A 27,674-nucleotide genomic window follows, 5' to 3' on the forward strand; every position below is an offset into this window, starting at 1 on the left:
TTGCTATTAAATCACTGACAAAGTTACAGCTCTGCCTACTTTTCTTTGATTTTTGTATTGCAGCTTCTAAAAGCTTCTTCAGTTGTTTCCATCAGTGGGAATGCATCAGCAAGAAATGAAAGCTGAACAGAAACGGGTTGCTTTTATTGACAAAATGCTATTCTGATCTAACGGGAAGCTGTTAAACGGCATGTAGAGGCAATACGCATGAAAAAGATTCTAAAAGTTAAAATGGTGTTTTAACCCGTTTATCAGTGTTTTTTTGTTTTGTTTCAGATTATAAATGTCTACCTTAATTAAATATTGTGATAGAAAACATTTACGACAGGTAGTGTTTTATGTAGATGTGAGGAAAAACAGATGTGACTTTAAAGGCCTAGCATTCCCTGAAGGAATGCATGTTGTCCACCACCTTAGAAGATGCTTCAAGTTATGGCTGTTTAGGTCAAACGTAATCTCAGAATCACTCTCAGCCACTACCACACTTTATTTTAGCACAATTTCTGTGAAGTTGAGTTGTAATTTTTCTGTGTTGCCAAATGTCAATTTGCAATGGTGGCCATCTTGAAGTGGTCCAACTTAATTACGTTTGACAGCTTTATAAAATACATTCAGTGGTCCTGTTGATATTTTGCTAACAGCCTAGGTTGATACCAACAGTTAATGGCAAAGTTTTAGTCAGAAATGTGCAATCAGTAGAGGTTGCAGGGTGTTAGAAATTGCTGTTACTGCCACACCACAAACTGTAGTTCAACATCTTTAAAGTTGGCTGAGTTGTAGTTTTTGGGTTTCTTAAAGTGCCTGTGACATCAAATTTTCAAGTGCAATATTGGAAAATAACATTAAAATATATAAAAACTTTTACGTAGCTGCGATAAACAGGTGAGTTATTTGCATGTGCAGTCACCATCAGAGAGACAAAGAAGAAGAATATGCTTCAATAAAGACTTCCTGTTTTTAAAATGTTCCCCTTTGATGTCACTTCCTGTTTCAGTTTGGCTGCACCAAGTTCAAAAAATACGCCAGTCATGTAACGAGATTGGTGAAATCACATGGATTCTGCCAACTTTCTTAAATATTAAGATGTTTTCGTCCTCTGTATTTATAGGATATGCACGCCACAGGCACTTTAAGGTCGTTTGGCTATGGCGGCCATATTGAATGGGGTTAAATCCAAAAGTTAATCAAAATTAGAGAGACATTCATTGATACGGTTTTATTATCTGTCCACTGGTTAATAAATTATACTGCCAACTGTATGTACACACACGCACACACAGACCTTTATGCTTTTGGAGGAAGGCAATAACAAAATAATGAGGCAGTTTTATGATTGATAAAACATTTATTATTATTTTTAATGTTATCTTATTTAAACATGAAATCTAAGTCTGAATTCCATCTTTAGGATGGTGTTTGTGCAGAACATGAAGCCTGGCAACAATGTAGAATTATAACAGTGTTATTTATGCCTGAAAGTTATCGATCTGCAACTCATCTGTTCATCATAGAATAATCCAACATCTATACACCTGCATTTATAAAAATCAGTTACATAGGAATAGACAAAGTGAGGTTCATCCGTTAACTTAGAAAAATTAATTTACAGTAACAAATGTGGTTTTTCAAACATCTGACAGATCATTAATTATTGTTGCTCGAGTTCTTAGTTCCAGGAGAACAGCAGCTTCCAACATCACAGCGCTCAACAGAAACAGGGAGGAAAAGTGGGAAAGTGGCTTTGCTGCTCCAAGACTGGTTAAAAACTCTGTTTAGGGAATTATGAGGATTTCATTTATGCATTTACAGTGTGAAATGTGTGCACTCAGCATCACAGACAGTACAGTAGTAGTTGTCTGTTAAATCATCACTTATTTATATTTTATGGCTCGACCCAAGAAAAGGAGTCACTATACACTCAAAACCTACAATACTGCAGCATGGCAGATTTTTTAACTATGGCTTTCATTAAAACTTCAGCTTTGGTTCATACTAGGCCTGTCACAATAAACAATAAATCAATTAATCGCATGATAAATTAAAATTATCAACCTCACTTTCATCGGTTTTATCGTTTTTTCGTGTCTCTCTCTTTCTACTGAAGACACTGGATGACAAAAAGCTCAACTCCGGTGCTCACTGACCCATCCCTTTTTCTTTTCTCTGTAAAATCCGTTTTAACGATCCAAAATCACGTTTTTGGATCGTTAAAAGTAGCTAAGTTGAGAAGCTAAGCTACGAGCTAAGCTAACAGGCTGACTTTGGGGAAAAAATCTCCATCTTGTCGAAGCTCCAAAATTCACAGTTGAAACCCATGCCTTCGTGTAAAAAGTTGTTTTTCTTTGCAAAAAGAAGCTGCAAATTTGTTTATTGATTTTTTATTAAAAGCATTGTGTGAAAAATGCTATGCTAAAGAGCTCAAACCACACTGAGCGTCCGCCATTTTGAGAACCGAAGAGAGACTGCTCATGTCACGTCAAGGGGACTCCCTCCCATTTTTTTGAAAGAGACGCTGCTTGCTCCCTCACTATCCATCCTTCGGTTCAAACAGTCTTATACTGACATCCAGGGGTCAAAAAATGTACTACACTCAAAACAAAGTAACCAACATTTCTTCTTAAATTTGACAATTATTGTCAAATTTCAAACAATATTATCGTTTTTTGCAATAATTTCTGAGACAATTAATCGCCCAGCAAAATGTGTTATCGCGACAGGCCTAGTTCATACCAGTTTTGTATTTTAACTTTTCTTTGAAGTAATTCTGCCAATTTGACTGAAAAGATCACCCGCAGAGTAAATATTAGAAACATCTAATTCACTGCTGGAACAGTTTTAGATAAACGTTTCACCGTTAGCTCGTGCATAAAAAAAATAAATAAAAAAAAAAGAACAAAAGTGTGCATAGTTTCTTTTAGGAGAGTCCCACCAGTCAGATGCATGAATAATGAGGTCTATACACTGAAGTATCACAGTACAGGCAACAAACAACCACCCCGTCTTTTAAAGTGTTAAAGTGTAACACTCAAAAACTTTAGGTCAAAACCTTTGTAGCATATTAATAAGTTAAACCAGTAAAAAAAAAAAAAAAAAAAAACTACCTCAGCAGGTGCACTGACCTGACAATGTTTACATGTACGGTAAGTGGAAAATCTGAGAGCACATTTCCAGTTTCTAATTTACAGAGTTAAACAGGAAATGGTGTCAGCTCCTATTGGCTTTCTCACAAAAAGCACATCCAACGTTCCTGACAGTAAGCAACGCAGCTCCCATTTTGAAAACTGGACACGCAGCATCTCCTGCAGTGACTGTCAGCATCTTCTGAGGAACAAGATATTCCAGTTGGACCCCTGAGGGTCTTCAGTAATCCGTCCTTTGTTAAAGGGCTTATTATCCTCCTCAGGGATGAACGCATGTTTAGTCCACATGTTAAACCAGTTAAAGCATAGTTTAACAAATACTGCTGCCTTTCAGCGGTTGTAACAAACCCCTGTCAGAAAACGAGTTCACACCTGAGTTTGGAGCCAGCAGCGAGGATCCAGTCTGGCCCTGAGGTTCCTTAGGCTGCGTCGAGCCGGGGAGGGCCTCGAGAAAAGGACCCCTTCTGAAGACTCAGGGCTGTGGCTGCCCTCGCTGTTGCTGGAGCTGTTGCTGGAGGTGGAGCTGGAGCAGGAGAGTGTGGTCTGCATGCTGCGCTGTGACCGAGGCGAACAGGAGGAGATGGGGAGAGGAGCGAGAAGCGAGGAGGGAGGAGGCTGGCAAGGGCAGTGGAAGGTTCCTCCTCCTCCGTAGCCCCTTCCTCGAAGGGTGCTGAGCTTGGCGTCCAGCGAAAGAGTGCGTGGCCTGTGACCATAGGGGGAAGACAAGTGAGAGAAGTTTGACGAGGGCTCAGGCCAGCCTCGGTGGTGACAGCAGGGGCTGGTGCTGCAGTGGCTGTCGCTGTCTGAAGTCAGGCTGGCGTCTGAGGACAGCAGACCAAGGTGCGGGCAGCGAGCGGGGCTCACGGGGCTCCGAGGAAGGCGATGAGGACTGCAGGGGCTGTGGCCAGACAGGCGAGAAGTACACTGATGAGAGAAGGCAGCGGGTTTTGTACCGTTCTCCTCAAACACAGACATCCAGGTGGGAGAAAGGCCCAGCTGGCTGCGGAGCTCCAGCTCCTGCATCCTCCGAGCCAAGATGTCTGACACGGTGCTGCTCAGGTCGTCAGATGACTCAATAACTGCAGAAAGAAGCAGCAAACGTCAGCATTACACAGCTGGAGAGGATGAATGAAGGCAGGACATTTTTACAACTTCAATAAAATAGGTCTTTTGGAAATTATAAAAAAGTTTTTTGGGGATTAGCAAAATTGCTGCGTTACAACTCATTTCAAGTGTAAATCTATATATAAATAAATAAATGTGCAATTCATGAAATGCAATTTTCGACTCAAAAATACAAAAGGTGTATGCTTAAATAATGAAGCAGAATATCAAAGAGGTATTGAAAGGTCTGATAATTATTAAATATATATATATTGTTATTTATATCCTGTCATGTTATCGAGTCTAGTCAGTTTATCTAAAATAACTTGTCTATTGTTTTTATCTTTCAGCATTTTTCATTATGTTTCATTATTATTAACCTGTCTAAATAAAGGCTGAATGAATGTTTTGTGTGTGCGTGAATTTGTTGTTTTAGCAAAACAATAATTGTCAGAACCACTGGATGAATTTTAATAAAACTCTCAAAACATAATCATCAGATGCTCATCTATGATTCATTAACTTCTGGAGTCGATCTAATTAAACCCAAAAACCCTAAAGTGACCATAACAATAAGTCAAATTCCTAGATTTTGAGATTAGATTGGATGTGGTAGTAGCTGAGAGTCATAGTCAACTTATATTCAAATCTAATTTGGTGAGATCTGTTTTGAAAACTTTGTAACTACTGGGTGGATTTCTACCAGTAATCATTGGGTGAACATCTACAACTGATTAACCTGTTATGTCAAACCAATTCAAGGTGGCTGCCTCAACTAATCGACCTTAGCAAACACAAAAACGGTTTTCAGAATCATTTATATTTAGCTTAAGTGTGATGTTATTGTATCTCGAGAGTTATTCTCAACACATATTCCAAGCCTTAATATGATTTAAGTGACACAACAACTTTGCATGAAATCTCAGTTTGATGAAAACATCTTGAACGCCGTCCTTCATCATCATAAGATAATTTTAGTTAAAAAATCTGGTATAAAAGGCTATATGTTTTCCTCCAAGGAACGCTAAGATTTTAAATTACGTCAAATTTTCCCTGTGTGTGTGTCTTAATGCTGCTTTTTAAAAATTTATTTAACAGATCAAAAACATTTTCCATCTTTCAGTACTTGGCAGCAGCATTCTGCTTCCACCCTGAAGCTAACTGCTAAAACTGGTCGCAGCCTCTTGGGGGCCGTGGCCTAGTTTACTGTGTGTAAAACCTACACCTGCTACTTCACCTGTCGTTGTAATAGGACGAGAGCAGAGCACGAATCTCAGCAGAAACGGCATTATCCTGCAGCAGGAGCCCCTCGCAGGAGGGTGCAGAAAGAGGAGCTGCTGGGGAGGGTTAGGAGGACGAGGCGAGGATAGAAGATGTGCAGTTTTTATGTGTTTGCATGACAAAAAACCAATAAGGGTTAATGAATGTTTAAAGGAGTGATGAGAGAAGAAAAGCAAATAGATTAACAATGAATTTGATGAACCAAGGTGTTGATGGTAAATCAGTTCATTTCCCACAAGGAATAAAACAATAATAAAGGGGAGGTGGATGGAGAAAGAGAAAAACAGAAACAGTCAGAAAGATCCATACCTACAGTACAGAAAGTAAAGCAGCGTAAGTTTGAGATTCTGCAGAGGAAAAGCTCGTAGTGACAGTTTATTCATGCACGTTCACCCACCGATTAAAAATGCACACAGTCCCATGCAATGCACGTTCTATAATCTTGTTCTCTGACTTAGTTCTAATTATTCAGAGACACAGGCAACATACCCATTTCATGATAAAGGGACCCCTGCTTTGGTGTGATTGGAGCTGGTTTCCGTGGCGATGGGAGTTCAATTTTCATCAGATCGTCACAGCACTGCTTCCACTGACCTGTTGAGTGATGCTTTGCTGTTACCAAACCAATCATCTCCAACAGAAACTACAAAAACACTACAAAAAATGTTTATTTTCACAATCCGTGAGGCAGCTTTTGTAAAATATATGAGTTTACTGAGGTAATATGGAAAACACGTGCTTACTCATATCATAGAAATGCTGCCAAAAGGCTTCCATCCAGCGGTGCGTGTCCTCTCTGCTGTCTGCGGTCAGAACGTGTGTGACCTCCTCCCCTCCATACTGGTTACTGACGCAGATGTGCTGAACTTTACTCTGAGGGTCCTTCTCTGATGCACGTATTCTGGTCTCCTAAAACAAAACAGCAACAAAAGGAAAATTGTAATCATCTGCCACTGAAGGCCCACAAGTGCTAGTGAATGACAGCGCTCCTGATTGAACAAAAATTATGTGCTGCAGCAACTGTTCATTACACCAATTGTAAGCGTAAATCCCTGCTGGAAATAGACCCTGGGTAATAAAGCTAGCAATTAGTCCTCTTCCAAGCCATTTCCCCTTCAACAATTATCTAACAAAAAGAGCAAACTCTCAATTCCCCTCATCGCTTTGCTCCAAATGTGGTCATGTCTACTGGTGACCACTAGATGGCAGTGCTGTCTCATTTGTCCACTGGGTTCTTCTCTGGTCTCACAACTAAATGGATTGCGAAGACGGTGATTTAATAACCGACTATAAGTGATTTAGCTTTAGGCAGCTGTGTGCTGAGGGTCAGAGGTCACAAATGACCGAGAGAACCAGAGTGGAAAGAATAAAATGCCTCAAAGCACACAGATTAAGAAACTTAGATGGCTGAAAACCAGACTTTTTTTTTTTTTTCATAACTCTTGACATCTAGGACTTGGAGAAAAATACAATTTCAGATTTGATAGAGCTGACCAGTGCATTTACACAAAACAGAGAACAATGGATAGACTTATTTTAAAATGTTTCCACCTTATTGGATTTAGCTTAACATTTTCACAGTCACACTAGAAATAAAAAAAAAGCCTAGTATTTTGTTAAAGAATGCACATCACAAACTGCCTTTTATGTCAGTGTCTAAAACTGAAACCATCTTATGATGCAGGGGACTAAATTAGAGCTGTTCTGGTCAAACCATGTAGCCTAAATGACAACACGTTCACTATCAGATCTGTTTGCACTCTGTGGATGGAATGAGGATGATTCTCAGAAACTACCACACCAAAAACTTTACTCAGTACTGGTAAATTAAACAAGGCTACAGCCATTTTTGTGCTGACTGATGTCAGTTAGCTGTGGCAACCATTCAGAATTGGATTCACCCCAAAAGTAAATCAGTAGTAGATGTTTATCCATTGTTTTTCAGACAGTCACCATTCATCCATTGGTTCATGAGATAAAGTGTTTTCTGATGCTAGAGACAAGCAAATTCTCACACAAGCAGGGACAAAAAACATTTTCTCCTTTTTTCCTTTGGTGGTGGACACTAAAAATACTCTAGTTGTCTAACCTTGACCTCCTTTTAGCAGCTGGATTGAGAAATTTGTGGACTTCTTTCTAAAAAAAAAAAAAAAAAAAAGACAAAGACTGGAATTCATTTTTTTATTCACCTTTTCGTTTTAGATTCAACCCTGAGATTTAAACTGGCAGAAATCCACAAACGTTACCATTTACTCTGCTGATGCCTTAGGTATTGCAAAAAAATAAAATGAAAAAATCTACAGGTATGTTTTGTAAGGTTTGATCAATATCCAGGGGGTTTGAGAATTACCGTAATTTCCGGTCTATAAGCCATTGCTTTTTTCACTGGCTTTAAACACTGCAGCTTATATAATGCTGCGGTTAATTTAGTTTTTTTTTTTTGACAGGCTAACGAGCTTCATGCCACCAAAACATTTCGCCTCGTCACACCTGTACGCTCACATAGCTGCCCAATACTCGTCCCTCTTGGGGGAGGGGTGTTCGTCCTCATGACTCAATGAGACTACCTGTATAAATAAAAGTTTAAAAAAAATTCACCAGTGAAATTACCAAACAGGTCACAGTGGGAGGTGGGAATCTTTGTTCAAGATAGCGATCAGTGACTTCTTGGTAGGCTAATGTATTTCCCCTTTTTTTTTTAAACTATCCGCATTACACACCCTGTTCCGAAAAAAAACATTTATTGTACAAATTTTTGTATGTTATCGGTACGTATTTAATTAAAAGTTTAAAAAAAAAAAATTTCTGTGTAAATATCTCACGTTACTATGTGGACACCCACACCTTATACACAAGCACATCCTATATATGTACAAATGTATATATATATATATATATTTTATTTTTTTTAGTGGGCGTGGCTTATATTCGGGTGCGTTCAATTTTCTGGAAATATTGGTACTCATTTTGTTTTAATCTCCTAAACTTACTTTGTTGATGCCAATGGTAAAAGCTAGCTCCACATTTGCCTCCACATCCTCTTGCCGATGGTAGCAGGAAAGGCTCGTCCCCTTTAGAACGGCGTACACCTTTGTCCAACTCTGAGGGTCACCTCCACACTGCTGCAAGGCAAACAAAAAGAGAGCATGAAAGAAACACAAAGAAAGAGAAATGGAAACATGAGAAGGAAAGGAGGAGGAGGGAAGGGCAAAAGTACGTCGAAACAAAAGCCGAGAGCGAGTGAAAGCCCTTGAGGAATACCTCGCATACACACAAACTTACCTTGACTTTCAAATACCCACTCATCATCTGCTGGGTCATACATTGGGGCTGAGCGACGAGGCGGCAGCACATACTGCCGTAGAGTGGCAGCCAGTATGAGCACTCTTCTGTGGGGAGAGAGATAGATGGGAAAAATATTCATATACAAGTAATTAAAAATATTCTAACACAGAATTCACACACACACCAGTGTGTGTGCTAAAATGGCCGTGCAGAGAGACACACTCTCCCTCCCCCACTCTCCGTCAGCCTCCAAAACAAAGCACCTGAGTGTGAAAAAGACTGGCAGCTGCAGAGGGTGTCATGAAGCGCAGCTATGAAACTTTACAGCGCACGGAGGGGCCAGTGAATAAAACACAGGACGCGTGTCTGTCGCCGGCTCTGAACGCTTGTTAGACCCACATCATTACAGCTGTACGCAGCAGTCACACTATTTATTACTGTGACCTTGACGACTGCCGTCTGTCAGAGAGCAAGCAAGAACAGAGAGAGGAGGAGGAGGAGGAAGATGCAGTTTATAGGAAATTATCAAAACGTGAGACGGCGATGAGAAAGCACATACACAAAAAACAGACAGATGGTTGTTCTGGCACAAGAAGCTGAAAACCCGTGAGGGCACAGATTGATGGAGGCTGCCACTCACCATTGCCCGAAATAGTGAGGTCATGTGTGCGAAAGCCGTCCAGGACATGAGACAGTGACAGGCTGGTATGAGCCAAGAGGTGGTACTTAGGGCCCCTGCCGGTACACAAGAAAGCATCGTTTTTAGTATGAGTTTTAAAAACGTGCTAGCATAAATGCTATTCAAGCTGGACGTACGGCACAGAGGGAACTGGCAGCAGGAGAGGGGATGCCCCCCCGTTGCTGACAGGACTACACAGTCCGGGCTCCATGGCTGCTTTGAGCTTCTTCCCTGCTGATCGCCCCAGCGAGGAGCTCAGCTTGCTGGCCAGTTTCCTCGGCGTGCTTCCTGCAGAATAGTCGTCCTCTGTGCAGCAGCTATACAGCTCGACACGGAGCTCAAATCCTGGGCTGGCTTTGTTACTGCAGAGGGACACACACTAACAGTTACTATCATAAAAGTACTACTGATACTGCTAACTTGAGATTTTAAACCCACTGACAACATTTTGGGCATAAATGTTAAATGTATGCACTTGTTACAAATTACTTAGATTATACATGCAAAATATGCTTCAAGTAATTCAGTTAGAAGTACTATTGATTAAAAATGTCTACTGCAGTGGTGATTTTAGCCTCTTTTTGGTGGTGCCCCTAAATTTGAACTCAGCACCCCTGAAAAATTAAGATTCCATGTTTAGAATTTTGTAAGGAAACTCGGTTCTCAAACCTTAGATTCACCAAAATACTGAATAAATTAGCAATAAAATGGAATAAATGATGACACTCTTAATTGGGCCAGTAAAATCTGTTTTTTAGTTTTTTTTGCACGAGTCAGATTTTCAACGCCACCTGTCAATCACTCCAGTAGGCTCGTCAGCAGCTGACCAATCAGCGATCTCAATTTGTCCTGAAGGAGGAATGAGAGAAGTGGAGTGCTATGTCTGTAGCATCTTAGCTAACGTGTCTGTATTGTGCGCCATAATACAGTTGTCAATTGGGGCTGGAGGGGGGTGTTAGGGTGCTTGAGAAAAGTGGAGCGTGCTCTATTCACACAAGGGGAGCTGTTGGTCAGGCTTCTTCTTGTTGTTGAATCAAGTGTTAACTTATGTAGGTAAATGTAATGTTTAACAACTCGTTAAAACACACCAGAATGCAGGAACTAGCATCTACTTTATTCAAAAAAATTTGGGGAGGATCCCCAGACCCCCACCCAGTGTGTGTGTGTGTGTCCCTAGATTACAAATGCTTCTGACACTAATGGCTACCACGTTGTTAAAGCCAAGAGCCATTGCCAGCACTGGGGGCTAAGCACCCCTAAAGGTCAGAGTCCAGAATCGCCCCTGGTCTGTGAGACTTGCATGCTTTAACAGAACTGAATACACATTTTCGTTCCAATTATCAGACGGATAACCTTGTCCCTTTGACTGCGTTTTATTTCGTGTTTATGTTCAACTTTGCGATACGTTTCATTCAACAGCATATTTTACATCGAATGCTCGAACCACCACTGCTGATAGGTTATGAACAGTAACGACTGATTACTTACAATACGATTGTGTTGTCAAAGCAAATATCTGTGAGTGTTCGGTCCACTATCACCATGTCTGTGTCAAAGATCTCTCCTCCGAGCTGCAGCAGGCAGAACACAGCACACCGATGAAGCTCTACAAAACAAGAGACAAAAAATAAAAATGAGGGGACTTTGAACAAAATGAGAAATGTGAAAGAAATGGATTTATGTGACAGTTCGAAAGCTCGTTCAGCTGCATGACTTGAAAAATAATTTGCAGCTCCAAAATAGCATCACTTTCTTTCTGAAGGATGGAAGTTCTAAGAAAGTGCTGAAGCCAGAGGCTGATGTAGACGGGACGTTTAACCTGAGCAGGTGAAGCATGACAGAAAACCAGCAGCTGCACATGCTTATAAACTCCTCCGTCACCGTTAGATTCAGTTCAGTGGGCGGTGTGCTGAGAATCACACAACACTGCTAATTGGCAATTTGTTGCATAAACTAAAGCCCAACAACATCTCATACTTTTAAACTAAATTAAATTAGGGAATATACATGAATTAAGGAAACTTCCCTTTAAGGTACTACTGTTCTCACAAATCCATCTGCCAATAAAAATACTGCAGTACGTCTGTAAAAGTATTATAACAAGCTGCTTCCTTGTGCTTTATTGCAAATATTTCTCATGTTTCTTGAGTACATTTTTATGCTTAGGCTATGCAGATTAATTCAGGCTGCTAGGGGAGTGACTGAGCACCGAGAATATTAAAAATGGCCGCACAGGAGTTGACTTTATCCAATTGGTGAGGAAGATAAAGGCAGTCAGAAAATTTGTCATTTTATCACTGAATTCTAAAATGAAAGAAAATGGAACAAGACTCGATAGAGTAACTTTCCACAAGAACGTAGAGAAGGGTTCGTTAAATACACAACAGATTTTGCTTGCCTCTTGTTACACCCTCTGCATGATTGATGACCCCATTCAGTGCTGCTTCTTAGAGCTAAGATGCAAAGCTAGCAAAACTGAATTATTAGATCAGGCTGTGTCACGTGGCTAAAAGACAACAGGAGTAAAATGCAGAAATCCATGGTAAAGCTGCAACAGATGATAAAGATCAGTTCCTGGAACTGATACTGGAAAAAAAAAGGTCTGTCTAGACGTTCTGCACGTCAGCTGGAGTCTGAGGTTAATATCATGTTAAAGGAACACACTAGAGGTCTGCAACCTGTGGCTCTGGAGCCACATGCGGCACTTTGGTCCCTCTGGTGGCTCTTACAAGCTTTGACCAAAACTGACCTAAAACTGAAATTTATCATTCGTTACTGTGAGAATTTGTGTTCTTTCTTTAGATTTGTGTGTTTCATGTTCCCGTGTCTTCCCCAGTGTTTTTCCCTTCATGTATCAGCTCCTTGTTTCACCTGCTCCCGATCCCATTCACCCCAGGTGTCCATCATTACGTTTCTGTAGTGTCCCTTTAAGTTCAGCGTCTTTTTTTTTTTTAACTGCTTGTCCGTGCATTGTGCTTCCTATTCATGCCCTGTTCTGCCGTGTCTCCTTCGAGTTCAATATTTATGTAAGCTCTGCTGCTGCGTCATCCTTTGTTTTTGACCTATCGTTTTTAAATTTGAATTCTTTATTTTATCTTGGAGTTCCCCGTGTCTGTCTGCACCTTGGGTTCAGACTCCACAGAACATGATAGTTATACAAACAACACAAAAGGACTAGTTTTAGCTGTTTTCCTGTCATTTCTTTTGCAAATATGTGAGCACTGGAGCGAGTAACTTTATGCATTTATATATATATATATATATATATATATATATATGAAAAACTTGTCATAGTTTATAGTTTTTTTATTTATTTAAAAAAAATTGGTAAAAATAAACTATTTTCCACTCCTTTTTACAAGAATCTTGTATTTTTCTTTAATAAATGTTAGAAATTGTTTGATATTTTTAGCTAAGTCACCCCTACTAAAAGGGGTGACATCATAAGCCCACTCCAGCAAACCTAAAGTGGCTCACGGGCCACCAGTTGATAAGCACAGTTGTAGCAGGTTGTTGTGGCTCCGGACACGTTGAATGTAGTGAACGAAGGCATAAAAATGGCTCTTTTGATCGTAGAGGTTTCAGACCTCTGCTTTAGAGAAAGTGATGAAAGTTGGTTTTTGTTCTCGAGTCACACTAGACACCAACAGACCACTTTCCCCTAACACTCAACATTATCAAGTCATCCTGTGAACACAAACACACACACAGTGGCTCTTCACCTCCTTTGTTCTTGAAGTACTCCGTGTCTTTCCACATGAGAGGGATCCGAAGGTCTGGAAATACAACAGACAGAAGATTAGACCACAGAAATGTAAATCACCTCCAACTGACACACAGCTTTCAGTCACTGGCGTAAGTTATCTACAATTAATTACAAACAGTGTATGTGTGTATGTGGTCTGCAGATGTGTAGCAGATATGCAGCTGAGCGCCTCATAAACCTCAACTCACAAAGACAAATGCTACTCATCCATTTACTTTTCACAAACAACCATTTTTCCTTACATACCTGAGATGGCGACTGTTCCCTTGCACGGGAGCCTGTCGTCCATCGGCCCTGCGTCCGACGATCTGCGTGGGGCGTTCTGCATCACCTGAGCCTCCTTCATCCTCTGCAGCTCCGACATGTAGGCCATGATGCGAGTGCTGCACGTCTGCAGGCTCTTCGCCGCCTCCAAAGCTTGTTCTCTTTGCGAGCAGGCAGCCAGCAGCTTGCAGGCTCCGTCTCGCATCCGGATCTCATGGTCAATCTTCTTCTGAATATCACTGTCCTGCAAGGACAAGACGGACGGACAACGCAAGAGGTTAAAGATGCAAATTGAAGAGTGGATAACCAGAAGGGATAAATGAATGGATTTCCAGTGATGCATCAATGAGACATCTGGTTCTGGCGCTGCAGTTTAAACAGTAAGCTTCACTCTGTCAGCAAATACAAACACGCTGTGTCCAAGACCTGAACTGTGGACAGAATAAATCCCATGATTCACAAGGGCAAGATGAAATCGAAAGGAATCAAACAAAGAGCAGGCAAAGGTAAAGCCGTTAAGCATTTGGCAAATAGTCTTCTTCAGACAGAAAATAAAACATTTTTTTTTTTTGAGTTTAGGACCTGAAGCTTCACACTGATGGATTTTGTCCGTTTGTCTTCTCCAGTGAGAAATTTGCCAGAGTAAACTAATCTCCTGTTGCCTTTTTCCCCAGTCAAAAAATTAGCATATTTTTCCTACTCCACTTCAATATTTGTTATACATTACCCCCTCCATCTTTGACTAATTCATAAGTTTTTTTAAAACATTCATTTTTCATTTCCTGCAGCCTTCACTCTCATTTGTTCTGCTCTGAGCAGAAACTCAGCAGAAGATGAATCAAGATTTTTCAACATAAAAAAACATCTTGCTATTAGATACTTGGATGCATTAGACTTCAAAATAAGGTTTTATCCCATTCTTCTTCTTTTTTTTTTTTTTTCTGGAATACAACTAACTTAATTCTGCACAGTGGCGGCTGCTCTATAAATCCCACATGGATCCATTTATAATGTCTACAGTCAGAACAACCAAAACAATACTTAGGAAGTTTTCTCCAAAGTCTTTGGAGAAGTACCGTATTTTTCAGACTATAAGGTGCACTTAAAATACTTTAATTTTCTCAAAAATCAACAGTGAGCCTTATAATCCGGTGCATTTTATGTATTAATTCTGTGCTTACTGACCTCGAACAGATTTTATGTGGTACACGGTGCTCAAAAATCTATGAAAACAGACCCGTTCATTGATATTGCACCTTATAGTCTGAAGAATATGGTAATTGATACTGCATACACACTACAGCCCAAGTCAGCAAATTATGTCAAATATAATGAAGGCAATGACCAGAGTCATTTACAAAAACATACATTGAGGTAAAACAAAGTACCACGGTGTTCAGTATAAATGTTGCTGTTAACTTCTCAGTTTTATAATTGGAGAATTCTGTTTCCAAGCTCAAATGTATATTTTTTATAAGTTGATTTACTTGTTTATTTTCTATGTTAACAGCCATTTAAACTGAAAATGGTCCAGAGGAAGAAAAAAAGATGCAGATCTGCAGCTGTTTTTTTTTTTAATCCAACATGATTTTCATGTTGCTTGACATGCCAAAGGTAAACGTCATGTTTTTAAAAGCAATACAGTACTCCCTCGCTACTTCGCAGTTCGTTTATCACGGAATCACTCTATCGCGGTTTGTCAAACTAAGATTGGACATGACACACAGTTGGCTGACTGATGGATGAGCCGCACGATCGGCATGGAATTTTTATTTAAAATAAATTATTTTAAATTATTTAGCACCTCTGTGCAGCCCACACTGCATGAGAAACTTCCTCTGCAGCTGATCAGCTGACCTCCGTGCAGAGAGGAGAAGTGGGCGTGGCTGAGAGGGCTTGCAGGTGGCAAAGAGCAGATGAGGCAGGGAGCTGAAATCATGACATTATATGCTCTTTTAGACTTTAGAGCTTAGAAACATTGTTTAGAATATTGCAAGAGTGTGGGAAGGGTTTTAAATGCATTTATATATATATATCTATATCTATCTATCTATATCTATATATATCTATATCTATCTATCTATATCTATCTATATATCTATCTATCTATATATCTATCTATCTATATATATATATCTATATATATATATATCTATATATATATATCTATATATATATATCTATATATATATATCTATATATATATATCTATATATATATCTATATAAATATATACATATATATATATATATACTCAAATAAACTACTAAACTACGACTTACTACTTGTACTACTGTAATTTTCACTCTTACACCATTTCTACTTTGCGGTTTTTCACTTATCGCGGGGCTTCAGGGTTCGGCTCCTCGGTGATCAACAAGGGACTACTGTACTGGGAAAAAGAGGAGCATTCCAACAGTTCTGTGCAGCAGTTTTCATGACGGATGAAAGAACATCTCACATGTGCATATGCAAGAGCAGACTTCTTCACTGCTAGCGGAGCATGAGTCCAGCTTTAGAGTGACCTGCTGGGAGGATGTGTTATATTTATAGCAGCTAAATTAACAGGCTTCTCCTTCTGGGCATCTCAGAATAGAGTTGGAGCAGCCTAAATCTGACTATAATCCACGTGTCGGACTGTTGGTGAGGCTTAGACAGTGCAGCAAGCTGACACTTTCACTCCAGCGACGTATGCGTGACAAACACACCAAACAACTTTGCATGACCTTTCAACAACTACGCACAGGCACAGATAAACAACCACACTCACAGTGTGTGTTCAGAGTGGCAGGTGTTGGACCAGTGGGTACTGCCAGAGAGGACGACTGCCTGCATGTTGTTTGTGTGTGTGTGTGTGGGGGGGGGGGGGGGGGATCAGGCAGGGACCCAGAAGAGATGTGATGCTGTCAGAGAAAACAAGAAGAGGGGGGCGTGAGGGGGATTAGAGGGGAAGGTGTGGACAGGTTGACAGAGTGAAAAGGTCAAGGCTGAGAGACATGTGTAGAGGAAAGAAGTCTAACATGAAACAAGTTGTCTGCTGCATGCACATCAGCTGCCAAGGTGGTGAAGCATCACACTTAATAAATGAACAGATGTGGAGACATCTGGGAGAGTCATTTTCTCACAGAAACAAAGAAGAGTTATGGATTTATGAAGACAGGATTGTTTATTTTAAAATTGGACTATCAGGCAAATCCGGTTATTTCTGGTTCTTCATTTACGGTTACAGAACCTTCAGTGACCTGCAGGCCGATTCACCTCATCCAACAGTGACTTTCTGTTTCTGCAGTTTGAGCGAATGGATAAATACAGTTTATGATTGTACATTTACAAAAAGTAGGTCAGTGCCGTGGTCTTGTAATCGTGAGGTTGCGGGTTCGAGCCCAGGTTGTGTCAGGAAGGGCATCCGGTGTAAAACAATTGTACCTTTCATGCGAGTTTGCTCGCTGTGGCAACCCCTGTATAAAGGAGCAGCAAAAAGAAACTTTATGTAATTATTTTTCTAAAAAGTAGAAATCTAAATTCTCTAAAGGCTTTCTCCTGTTTTATGCAAACACCCACAAACCAAAGCTTAACGTTTACACTGTGCTTGTTTTAATTAAAAACCTTGGACTTCGTATCTTTCAGTAAAATGTTTAAGTGCTCAAATATTTCCAGAGTTGCATTTAACAGCACTGTGTATGCATAATGCTGATGGGAGCTTTCAGCAGGTGATTTAATGCACCAGTAGGCAACAGATGGTCACCTTTTTGTCTCTGTTGGTTGTATTGATCCTCGTTCTTCAAGGGTGGGGTCACAAAGCAACTAGCACAGGACTACGCAAACATTCCCACAAACAACACTCATGGGCATTTGACGCCGCTGCAGATGGTGTTTAATGGTTTGTTTACAATGTGTTGTTCTGCATGAGTAGCCTTTCCTGTGGAGACCACTGACTCCTTGACCTCTGACCCCGATCACCAAATGGGCCAGACGCCTGCAGTTACAGCACAAAGTCAACCCTTAGGGCGAGGCTTAACATACAGATTAGTTAAGTCTTGTTAAATCAAAAAACCCGACAGTCACTGCTTTATTTTGTACATATAGATTCAGCATTCAACTCTTTTTGAATAAATTGTAAAGCATCAATTGCACTAAAATTATTCATTTCAATTGTGGCTAAAATGCATTATCATGGCAAAATGCTAAATTAAGACAGCAAGTATGTTAAAAGTCATACAGGCTATTTTGTTTTGTGAGCATGTGGCCAGATGATGTTGGAAATTAGTTCAAGACACCAGAGTCCCAAACCGAGGCCTCACAGAGCCTCTAAGCATGAGGCATATTTTAGTCTCGTTGGGCACACGCATGAAAATGATATCCTGTCCTCCAATGTCATTTGTGAGAGGAAAAAAAAAAAAGGGTTTCCTCCAGTTCTCTGTTTTTTACTGCTCACTACATCCTCTTGTCACTTCTGTTTTGATGCGTTTGAGAACAGACAGAGCACCACAGCTGATGGGTCAAATATAAAACAAGGTCGAAGAGGGAAGAATTTAAAAAAAAGAGGACTTCTAAGACATTTGGGGAAAGGCGTTTTCTTGCATGTATAGAAGGAATTCGACAAATTAAGCTAACAACAAGCATAATCTGCCAACCATGAAGGCCAAGGATGTGTAGGTTGACACAAATGTGACCTGCCCCTTATATCAACACAAACAAACAAGCCAAAAAAAAAAAAGAATAGCAAATTCCTGACCCCTCCCTTAAGGCTGGGACTTCACTGGTCAAAGAGCTTTCAATTAGCCGGCCACAACTATGAGCCGCGCCTCTCTCCACCCTCCTCTGTTGCTTTCCCTTTTGCTAACCATTTTCTTCTTCTGCAGCACTTAGGAACAGAGGGAGTATACCGGTAATAGCAAACACATCATATACATGAAATATGAGGGGCATGGGGGGGAAAAAAATCAATGGAAAATTAGCTCCGATGGTTTGGAGGCTAAGATAAAATGAAGAAAAAACAAAAAACAAGAATGGATATGCAACTAGGGAATAGAAAGAGATAGAAGACAGCAGTCATCAATAAGTGGAGGCAGGAATACAGCAGGCAGTAACGCATGATACATGCCACTGTCATACATCAGCACAGACAAACACCAACGCAAAAAAACTGAAACCACCACACATGTTCAATAATTCACACTAAACAAAGTCTGGACTCAGATTACACAACAATCCCAATCCAAGCCCAAACCACTTGCAAACAATGATCCTTTTCACCACACAATGTCCCCACAGTGTCTCAGGCTCCAGGGCTGCTGGGAAGTCAGGCCACAGCAACTGGAAAGGGAGCTGGTTCAATACTGGTCTTGAAAGACTGAGAGGTGGGGGGGGGGGGTGTCTTTTATGATGGTAGAGCTGGCTGCAAAGCACTTTAAGTCTGATTAGTGCCAAGACGCATTAATATTTCTCTCTCTCTCTCTCTCACACACACACACACACATGCACAAACAGGGCCTGCTAGGCTTAACACCCCTGTGCGTTTGTGTGTAGGTGCCAGCATGCTGATGTCATCATTTAGCTGATTTGTTACAGAGTTTCAACAGTGAACCTGCTTGCTCTCGTTGCCTGAACACAGTGAACTCCCCCTGCTGCCGACAGCTTGTGCATTCAATTATACGCTGATAACACCGATCGCGTCGGCTCTGTGTGCGCGGAAAACTACGCTGTGCGCATATCTGTGCTAGTCAATGTCTGCATGCGAGACTGTGTCCAAGTAACATTTCAGCCAGCTGTTCTCTCACATAAAGGCAGTGTGTTTCCATGCAGCTGCAGACACTGGGTTGACTCAGTGCACCAAGTCATGTATTGTATAATAAGCAAAAGGTGAAAGAATATGGCAGTGTGCGCACAACAAACTGTACACAAGTCAATCCGAGGAGATTTGTTCCACGTGTGCAATTTTGCGAGTTTAGATGGAAGCTAGACCCAAGACACCGCGAGCTATAAAACAAATTTGCTTTGAGTTACGAGGGAGCACATGGAGCTCCGAGTGCCAAGCAGTGATCACTCTAGCAATTTATAGACACACTAAAGCTTGATTGCTTGTACATGCTGCACACATTCAGCCCAGTATTATCATGAAAGTATGGAGAAGGAGCAGGGAGACCAGACTTCAAACTAATTTAAGGGCTGTGTAAATAGGATGATAACAACAATAAGTCTGTGTGCAGCTACTAAATAAATGTGTGTGGTCTCCTAAGATAACCCAGCAGTGCAGACCTATAACATTGTAAACAATGACCATAATGCGCGCTGAAAAAGATAATATACGTTGAACCTGGAGGCTCGTTGGATATGAATAACGATGGCACAGTGAAAACACTACAAACATTCTGCTTCTTCTCATTTCTAACCCTGCAGAAAAAAACAAGCATTCAGAAGTTAAAATAACGCTTTGATTGAATACAATCAACTCAACTAAGTCCTTGTTTTAAAAAGAAAACTGAATATAAAAAAAAACTGAAACAAAAAAAAAAGGTTAATCCTCAAACATTAACAGAGGCCATTAAAGGCTGTGGTGAAATAAAATCAGCCTGCTTAAATTACTGCAACAAAACCCAATACGTGCATTTTGTTCAAGTTAGTTCAGTTTGGGCGCAGTTCTGAATGTTTCACAGCTGTGAATTAAACAAGGAAAACTGAACCAGATGCTCATGAAAACAAAAACAAACACAGCAAAGACAAGAGCATTCATTTTGGAATCAAACGTTAAAAGAGTGAACTTTAATGAGAGTGAATTGGCAGATTGGATCGTTCAAAACGCTGCCAGGGGCAATTAACGAATTGAGAAACACGTACATGTGCCAACACTGCAACCTTATCGGTGCACAGCAAGTTTTGTGGGTTACTGGTTGGACGACAGCCACCAACTATTACACAAGTTGATACTGTATTATTCACTGATTAGTTGACCCTGTGAGCCAGAATACAAGAGTGTAGGAAAGGTTTAGAAAAGGAGATGCGATGAAGCAGATCTTTCTAAGCTCCTGATCAAAGACCAATGTGATCCCTGACAAAAAGAGCACCATGTAAGAACATGTCTTCAAGGGAGATGAAGTAAGAGAAGTGTACTCACTTTAAAAGATGTGCATGATGGAAAGAGGCAATAATCAGCTCTGCACAGATATTGTTTTTCCACTTGACTGTTTTTTCTCTAAAGAAACACACTAAGGTGTTAGTGTGTGAGCAGAAGTGTCACTTACTGCCTCTGCTGATATTACTGTGAGGAGTGTGTGGCAGAACACCTCTTTATAAGAACCTCGGGGTGTGTTCAAATGTGCAAAATCTCTTTGCATGGCATTACCTCACACCTCGGGTACGACAAAATGGACAACGGACTGTGGCTGGTCAAGAGTACCACATGAATCTTGTACTTTACAGGAGTTTGCCAAGTGCAACTTCTAATGGAAAGGTGATGTATATATAATTTAGGTAGTGAGTAGAAATAATTTCCAAGCCATTATTGAAAGAAAAACTGAAATATATGAATAAACTCCTTAATTAAGAATAAAACTTAGTATGTTTGATCTTATTTATATTGGAAAATACTGTATGTTCATCAAGGCACTTTCAAGCCTGTTCTGAGACACCTTCTTATCTCAGTACTGATTTAAGGACCAGCATGGGCATGAACTGAAGTCAACTTGCCACTGTTGCCTCTCGGAGTCGAGCGGGAGGTAATCACCGAGCTTGAACTGTCAGTATAAGGATAAGACAGCATCTTGGTATAGGCTTTGATGCTGTGATGACCATCGCAACCATCTGGCTGTGGGATTTATTTATTTAATGGGAGACGTTTTATTTGCATTTTACTTATTCCCATCAACACAACAAAGTTATACTCCACATCACCTCAGATACTGCAGTGGTCAAATCTATAAAAGCTCATATTGTTGTGCAGTAGTCAGTGGTAATTATAAAAGGCTGGTGGCAGGTTAAAAAGGAGTTTATCTTTGTGGCCATATTGTGGTGCTGTTTTGTATAGAGGGCTGTAAACAGAAAGATTGTTCCGGTGGGAGGTTGGGAACAAAAACTCAGATGAGGAACAACTAGAAAAACATAAAGGGAGAGCACAAAGGGCAAGAGGTCAAGGGGCCATGGCTCCCTGAAAGAATAAGGCATCCCTGCTGGGTTTTGTACTCTTGACCTTCTTTTTATCCTCAAGGATTGCAGGGTGACTAGTTATCTCCCAATAATAATCCAGTCCAAACACATAGTGCAACAATTTGGTAAAGCTCTCTCTGGTTGACTTTTGCAATTCAGTGCACCAAACCCCCTTACTCCATCCCGATAAACACAAAGACAGATTGCTTGTTTCTATAATCCCAGGCTTTCTCTTCAGAACCAAGATGAGGAAATCTGGACTAATTAGCTCAGCCAGCCTAACCAGTACTTAAGCCTTCTAAACTCTCCTCCTTGATGTTTTTTTTTGGTTCTGCTCTACAGTACATACTGTACAAACATAGTTAGACCTAAAACTGTGGCACTCAACCATGTAAATGCAAAGAAATCTAGAAATAAACAGCGTTTAGCCTTTAATTCCTATGAAAAGGGCTGCTCTGTAAAACAGTTTCCCTTATAACAAACCAGAGGTCTTTATCAGGTTTTAATTTAAATCAATGAGGTCAAACCAGACTGCAATCCTCATGAATTAAATGTTTTTATTTTTTTCTTACATTATATATAGAAGCGTACTCTCTCCAAATCCATGTCTTTCATGTGTTCGGTTAGGGCTGCTTTTAACACTTTCCATTATTTATCACTATTGCTTTATTTAAACCACAAAGCTGTATGTGTGCATGTAACCACAATGTGAGGTTTGCTGGAGTGGAGGAGAGTTTAATTTGTCACAACGGCTTAAAAGACAATAATAATGATAAAAACCACACTAAAAAGGCAGGTTATATTCAAAGGTGATGCTCTGTGCGTGTGTGCGTGTTTTCTTCAACCACTATCGACAAGCTGGAGCTCCGAAGTGAATGCAGTTCATTATAATATTCATGAAGCTGAGCGAAGTTAAACCAAAAGCCAATATCATTAAACTGACCTCTAATGTTCAGCTTGGTATCATAAAAAAGCATGAATACCAAGTCAGAGATTTTTTTTTCCTCCAGTTTTCTCAGCATTTCATTTCAGGCCATGCGGTTTCTTCTGAAGAGAAATGCACACCACCTTCTGTTGTTGGTGCACCAGTCCAACAACCTTGGCAATCCAAGCACAGTTTTCACAACCTATCCTTTGCCCGTTTTACTACCAATATGATCATCCAGCCATTAGATATTATTGCTGTTAAGTGACCGAAAGCTGATGCAGACAATGCGCCCAATGTGGTTAATGTGCAGTGCTGCTTATGCAACCTCAGAACTAAGTCCCACGCCATTACCATGAGGGTGAAATCACCAAGAAAAGGACAGATGAGACTGGAAGCTATGTGGTCACAATGACTGGTTTGGAGCTTTAAGCTTAAAGCCATTTACAAACAGGATGCCACCTGAGCCCTCAAGCAGACCTGTCACGATAAACAATAAATCAATTAATCGCATGATGAATGAAAATTATTGACCTCATTTTCATTTACTGGCATTATTGTTTCTCCGTGTCTCTCTCTTTCTACTGAAGACACTGGATGACAAAAAGCTCAACTCTGGTGCTCTTCACTGACCCCTCCCTCTCCTTTTTCTCTTTAAAATCCATTTAACGATCCAAAAATCACGTTTTTGGATCATTAAAACAGCTAAGCTGAGAAGCTAAGCTAACAGGCTGACATCAGGAATAAACTTCCGTCTTTTCGAGCTCCAAAATTCACGGTTGAAACCCTTGCCTTCGTGTAAAAAGTAGTTTTTCTCTGCAAAAAGAAGCTGAGAACTTGTTTACCGATTTTTTTTTATTATAAGCTTTGCGTGAAAAATGCTTGCTAAAGAGCTCAAATCACCGAGCGCCCGCCATGCCACCATGTCAGCCCACATCAAGGGCCCTCCCTCCCATTTTTTTTTAAAAGAGACACGTTGTTCAACTAACCTTCCTTTGTATACCTGGATTATTGAGCATGTACTTTTTGGTATCCATCCTTTGGTTCAAACTGTCTTCTACTGCCATCAGGTGGTCAAAAAAGGTACTACACTCCAAACAAATCAACATTTCTTCTAAAATTGGACAATTAATTATTGTTAAATTTCAAAGATTATCATTGTTTATCACAATAATTGGAGACAATTAATTGCCCAGCAAAATTTGTTATTGTGACAGGCCTACCCTCAAGATCTCAAAAGAGTTGTCAGTGTTGTGCTGAGGACGATTCTGCTGCCATGGCTTTGGTCACTTATGAGAACTCCATGTAAGAAGTTTAAGATGAACTTTCACATCATAGACATATTTTTAAGTCACCAACAAATGGCCCAGTAGAGACAACTGATCACCAATTACTATGTGGGAACACTTGAAAAAATATAATTCTCAGGAGGTGCAACAGCGTATTGCACAGTGTTGACTCAATAAAATAAATTAAGCACTCCGGGCTTGTTTACTTATTTTTATTTTGTTCTTAGTTCACCAGTATGACAATAAAAAACAAAAAGATGTAAAGAAACCACAAACAAACTTCCAGGGAACTACCTTTATTAGGATTTATCAAATCCATAGCATGGCAATAAAGAGAGACTTTTTTGGATATTGTATATTTAATAGCTGCAACTGCATTACAAAGATCATTTTGGCAACTCAGTAAGTCTGAAAATAAAATATAGTAGTGTGTCCTGTTGCAAATTAATCTTTAGTTTGAACTTACTGCGACTAAAATGCCCAAAACACAAGCAGGATAACAATAGAGAACAGAAAATCAAGTGAGAATGTGGCCTAGAGGTCACTGCGAACAGTCATAACTTCATTTTGTCAGGAAACGACTTATCAGGAGTGATCTAGGCCTCAACAAAGGGTCTATGTTTTAAGTCTAAATGAATACATAAAAAGCTAAACTTTTTAAAGATTTGCCATTTTAAAAGTGAAGGTTGTCCAGATCAAAACTACGTTTTCCATGGGGATAAGAGGAGCAAATGCAACAGAAAATATCTGTTTTGCAAAATGTTCATACAGGTGGACATGGCCTCAGTCAATAAACACCTGTAAGAGGTTTTTAAGGTTTACATGTCCGACAGTCCACTACTTCCATCTTAACTCATTTTAGATCATCTTTCCAATTGAAGGTGTTCTAGTTACATCACCTGAAGCATACCTGTCTAATTATGCATGTGCACAATCTGAGCCACCAACGTAGTCTGAATTTTAAGTGTAACGACACTGGATTTTAGGAGGACTCCTAAAGTCTCTGGCACTAGGATTTTGTCAACAGACTATTTGAGTCTTGTAGGTTGCAAGTTTGAACATATGCAGATTGTATTATTGTTGGTAAAACTCAAGATGGCTCAAGTGAATTTGAATATTTGTTGATCAGAAGCCGAGTTGGTTCTGAGAACACTGCACTGTCTATCAACTGCAGTATTGGTTTCATTGCACATATATATATGACAGACATATTAATAACATGCAGGGAACACATGTAAAATGAGAGGTATTCATCCTCTCACTTCTCCACCTCCACCCTCTAGCTACTTTGCAGCGCTCTGCAGTCAGCTCTGGTTACTAATGGTCTCCATTAACCCTCACATTCGTGTACCGGTACTCAAGTGTTAGATCAGTGATGGAAAGCATGAAAATGAGTCAGGAAGACAGGACGGCAAATAAGAACTGAGTCAGAACAGCACAAAGAACAATACACAGAATCTAACAAATCACAACACACATAATTATTATTATTTTTTTATCTCTGCCCGCCAGCAAATCTTTAACAGATTGGTGGCGAGAGGCTGTCCACATTTACTACACACATGCACACTTCTACACACTCATTTACACAATCATTTATCTGCAGAGAGATGCAACACTTGCAGACAACTGAACATATTACATATTCCAATACAACAGAACAATTTACAACCTTGTGTGCTAATGTGTAATCTCTGCCTTCATGGTTTTACATTACAGTTTAGAGTAAAATCCATTTGTCTCTGCACAGATGAGACAATCCAACAGCACATATTTTAATTTATTCACTAAACCAGTGTCTGAAAAATCACTGATATCAATAAAATTTTGGGTAGTTATTAGACATGTGCTATTCAATCCAAATAAAAAAAATGTTTAGCAGACTGCAAGACCTATAAGTTTATTCTCCATGCATGCATGAATGAGCTATAGGTTCTCCTGAATACTGAGATTTGATACTTAAAAGTGATATAAATAATCCATAAATAGTTGTAAATGGGAAATGAGTGTAGCACAGTCCAGATGGAGCAAGAAAAAAACAGCTCATCAAGTGTTAAGTTTGGTATTTGTTGCACTTGATTTCTGTGCGTCGTCTGGGTTTATTTTAGCCCATTACCGCAACCAGAAGTTGACATTTTTCACTATAATTTCCACTTCGTCTCATAGTGACCAGAACTTGAAGCAGTTGGGTCAGTCCTAAATACAGCTCCATCGAAAGGCTAAAATGATTTTTAACCCAGAAGAATTAACTGGGTCAAGAAAGGTTCTCGAAAATGTACTTTTGAATAATGTTTAATTGTTTGGCTCTTGGCGGAGTGTGTACAAAAATATCAGCACCGACTTGTACTGGCCAAGTTTTTCCACTGTGGTACAACAGCAGAGCACAGGCCCAACAATCACTCGGGGCCCAGTGTGGTATTTATAAAAGCTCAGTCTACAGAAAAACATGCAGAGTGTTGAACCAATATGACTAAACGCTGCTCAGTGTTGCCCCAAGGCTGCCTAAGTCAAAAATAAAAACAGTGATGGAAAAATGGGCAGTGGTGAATAATGATTAGTTGTGCAATCACAATTATTACAGATCATCAAAATACTCAATTAAAAAAGGCATTGTAACAAAACACCAAAGTTCATGCTCATGAATCCAGGTATAAATCCAACAAAGTTGTCAGCTCATCTGGACAGTTTCTTTTGTCGCCGAGACGTTTCATCCTTCATCCGAAGGACTTCTTCAGTCTGAGGAGGCCATCAAACCAAACTGAATCCCACAAACAGCTCACTCCCAGAGTGGAAAAACACAGTTTGTTGGTGGTAAGTCGGCCTCCGGGGCCCGCCCTCTCCCTCGTCAACTTTGGCATGGCTGCCTTAGAGGAGTTGACGGGGGAGAGGTCGGGCAACCATCAGCAAACTGTGTTTTTCCACTCTGGGAGTGAGCCGTTTGTGGGATTCAGTTTGGTTTGGTGACCTCCTCTGATTGAAGAAGTCCTTCGGATGAAGGACGAAACATCTCGGCAACAAAAGAAACCGTCCAGATGACCTGAGTGAACATTGTTGGATTGTAACAAAACATTTCAAGCCAGGACTGAGACACCTTCAGGCTGCATTGGTGAATTTATGAAAGGACCAAGGCAACATGCAACCCACCACTGATGCGCCTTTGTCGCCAGACGAAATAACAACAGAACTGTGACAGTCAACATTTGAAAAGTTGAGTCGTCTTTGTGATGACATAACAGCAACAAACAGATTGATTAGAGAAGGAGGATAGTTTTGGGAAGTTTGTTGATGGCGTACAGCAACATTAAAGAATATAGTTCACAAAAAGGATTAATAAACAGTAAATTTGTCATGTTTTGAAAATGACACGAATGAAACATCCATCGTACATTTAACATGTGTGGCTCCGTGTCAACGCAGCCGAGCTCTGCTCCAGGCATCTTTTAACTCCACGAGGCTCACGTCCACCCAGGATGCGGTCAGCTCTGTTAGTGATTTATGAATATTCAGAAGCAGACTAAAGACAGACTGGTCTCTGTAGCCATTTCACATAAATAATATGTTTAAGTGCCCATTAACAGCTAGGTGACACTAACAAAGTAAATGCTGTATTTGACATTATTTCTTATACCATTTCACATAGGTTCAGACATAGCTCATGATAAATGCAACTTAAAGTCTTAAAGTGAAAAACAACAAAGATATTTCAAGTTTATTTCTTTAAAAAGGTTGCTGTTCTTGATCTGAGTTATTTACCAATATATTAATATGTTTATAATATTCTAAAGCCTTTAAAAAGAAC

The 27,674-nt window shown here is 40.1% G+C and overlaps 1 protein-coding gene across 1 annotated transcript in view; it reads right to left on the reverse strand.

Moving 5' to 3' along the window:
* Positions 1 to 3,406: 3,406 nt before the first annotated feature.
* The window catches only part of rtkna (rhotekin a), a 64,410-nt gene continuing 40,142 nt past the window's right edge, over positions 3,407 to 27,674 (reverse strand). Inside the window, exons 2-11 of the mRNA XM_037680498.1 lie at positions 13,502 to 13,763; positions 13,212 to 13,265; positions 10,978 to 11,095; positions 9,627 to 9,851; positions 9,451 to 9,545; positions 8,808 to 8,914; positions 8,516 to 8,647; positions 6,269 to 6,434; positions 6,015 to 6,119; positions 3,407 to 4,219 (exon numbers count right to left, since the gene is read on the reverse strand). Of these exons, the coding sequence (XP_037536426.1) occupies positions 3,507 to 4,219; positions 6,015 to 6,119; positions 6,269 to 6,434; positions 8,516 to 8,647; positions 8,808 to 8,914; positions 9,451 to 9,545; positions 9,627 to 9,851; positions 10,978 to 11,095; positions 13,212 to 13,265; positions 13,502 to 13,763 (1,977 nt within the window). The 3' untranslated portion in view covers positions 3,407 to 3,506. The remainder of the gene's footprint in view (positions 4,220 to 6,014; positions 6,120 to 6,268; positions 6,435 to 8,515; positions 8,648 to 8,807; positions 8,915 to 9,450; positions 9,546 to 9,626; positions 9,852 to 10,977; positions 11,096 to 13,211; positions 13,266 to 13,501; positions 13,764 to 27,674) is intronic.

The sequence above is a fragment of the Nematolebias whitei genome, chromosome 8, assembly GCF_014905685.2.
Source record: "Nematolebias whitei isolate Nwh7 chromosome 8, NemWhi1, whole genome shotgun sequence".
Classification (NCBI taxonomy): domain Eukaryota; kingdom Metazoa; phylum Chordata; class Actinopteri; order Cyprinodontiformes; family Rivulidae; genus Nematolebias; species Nematolebias whitei.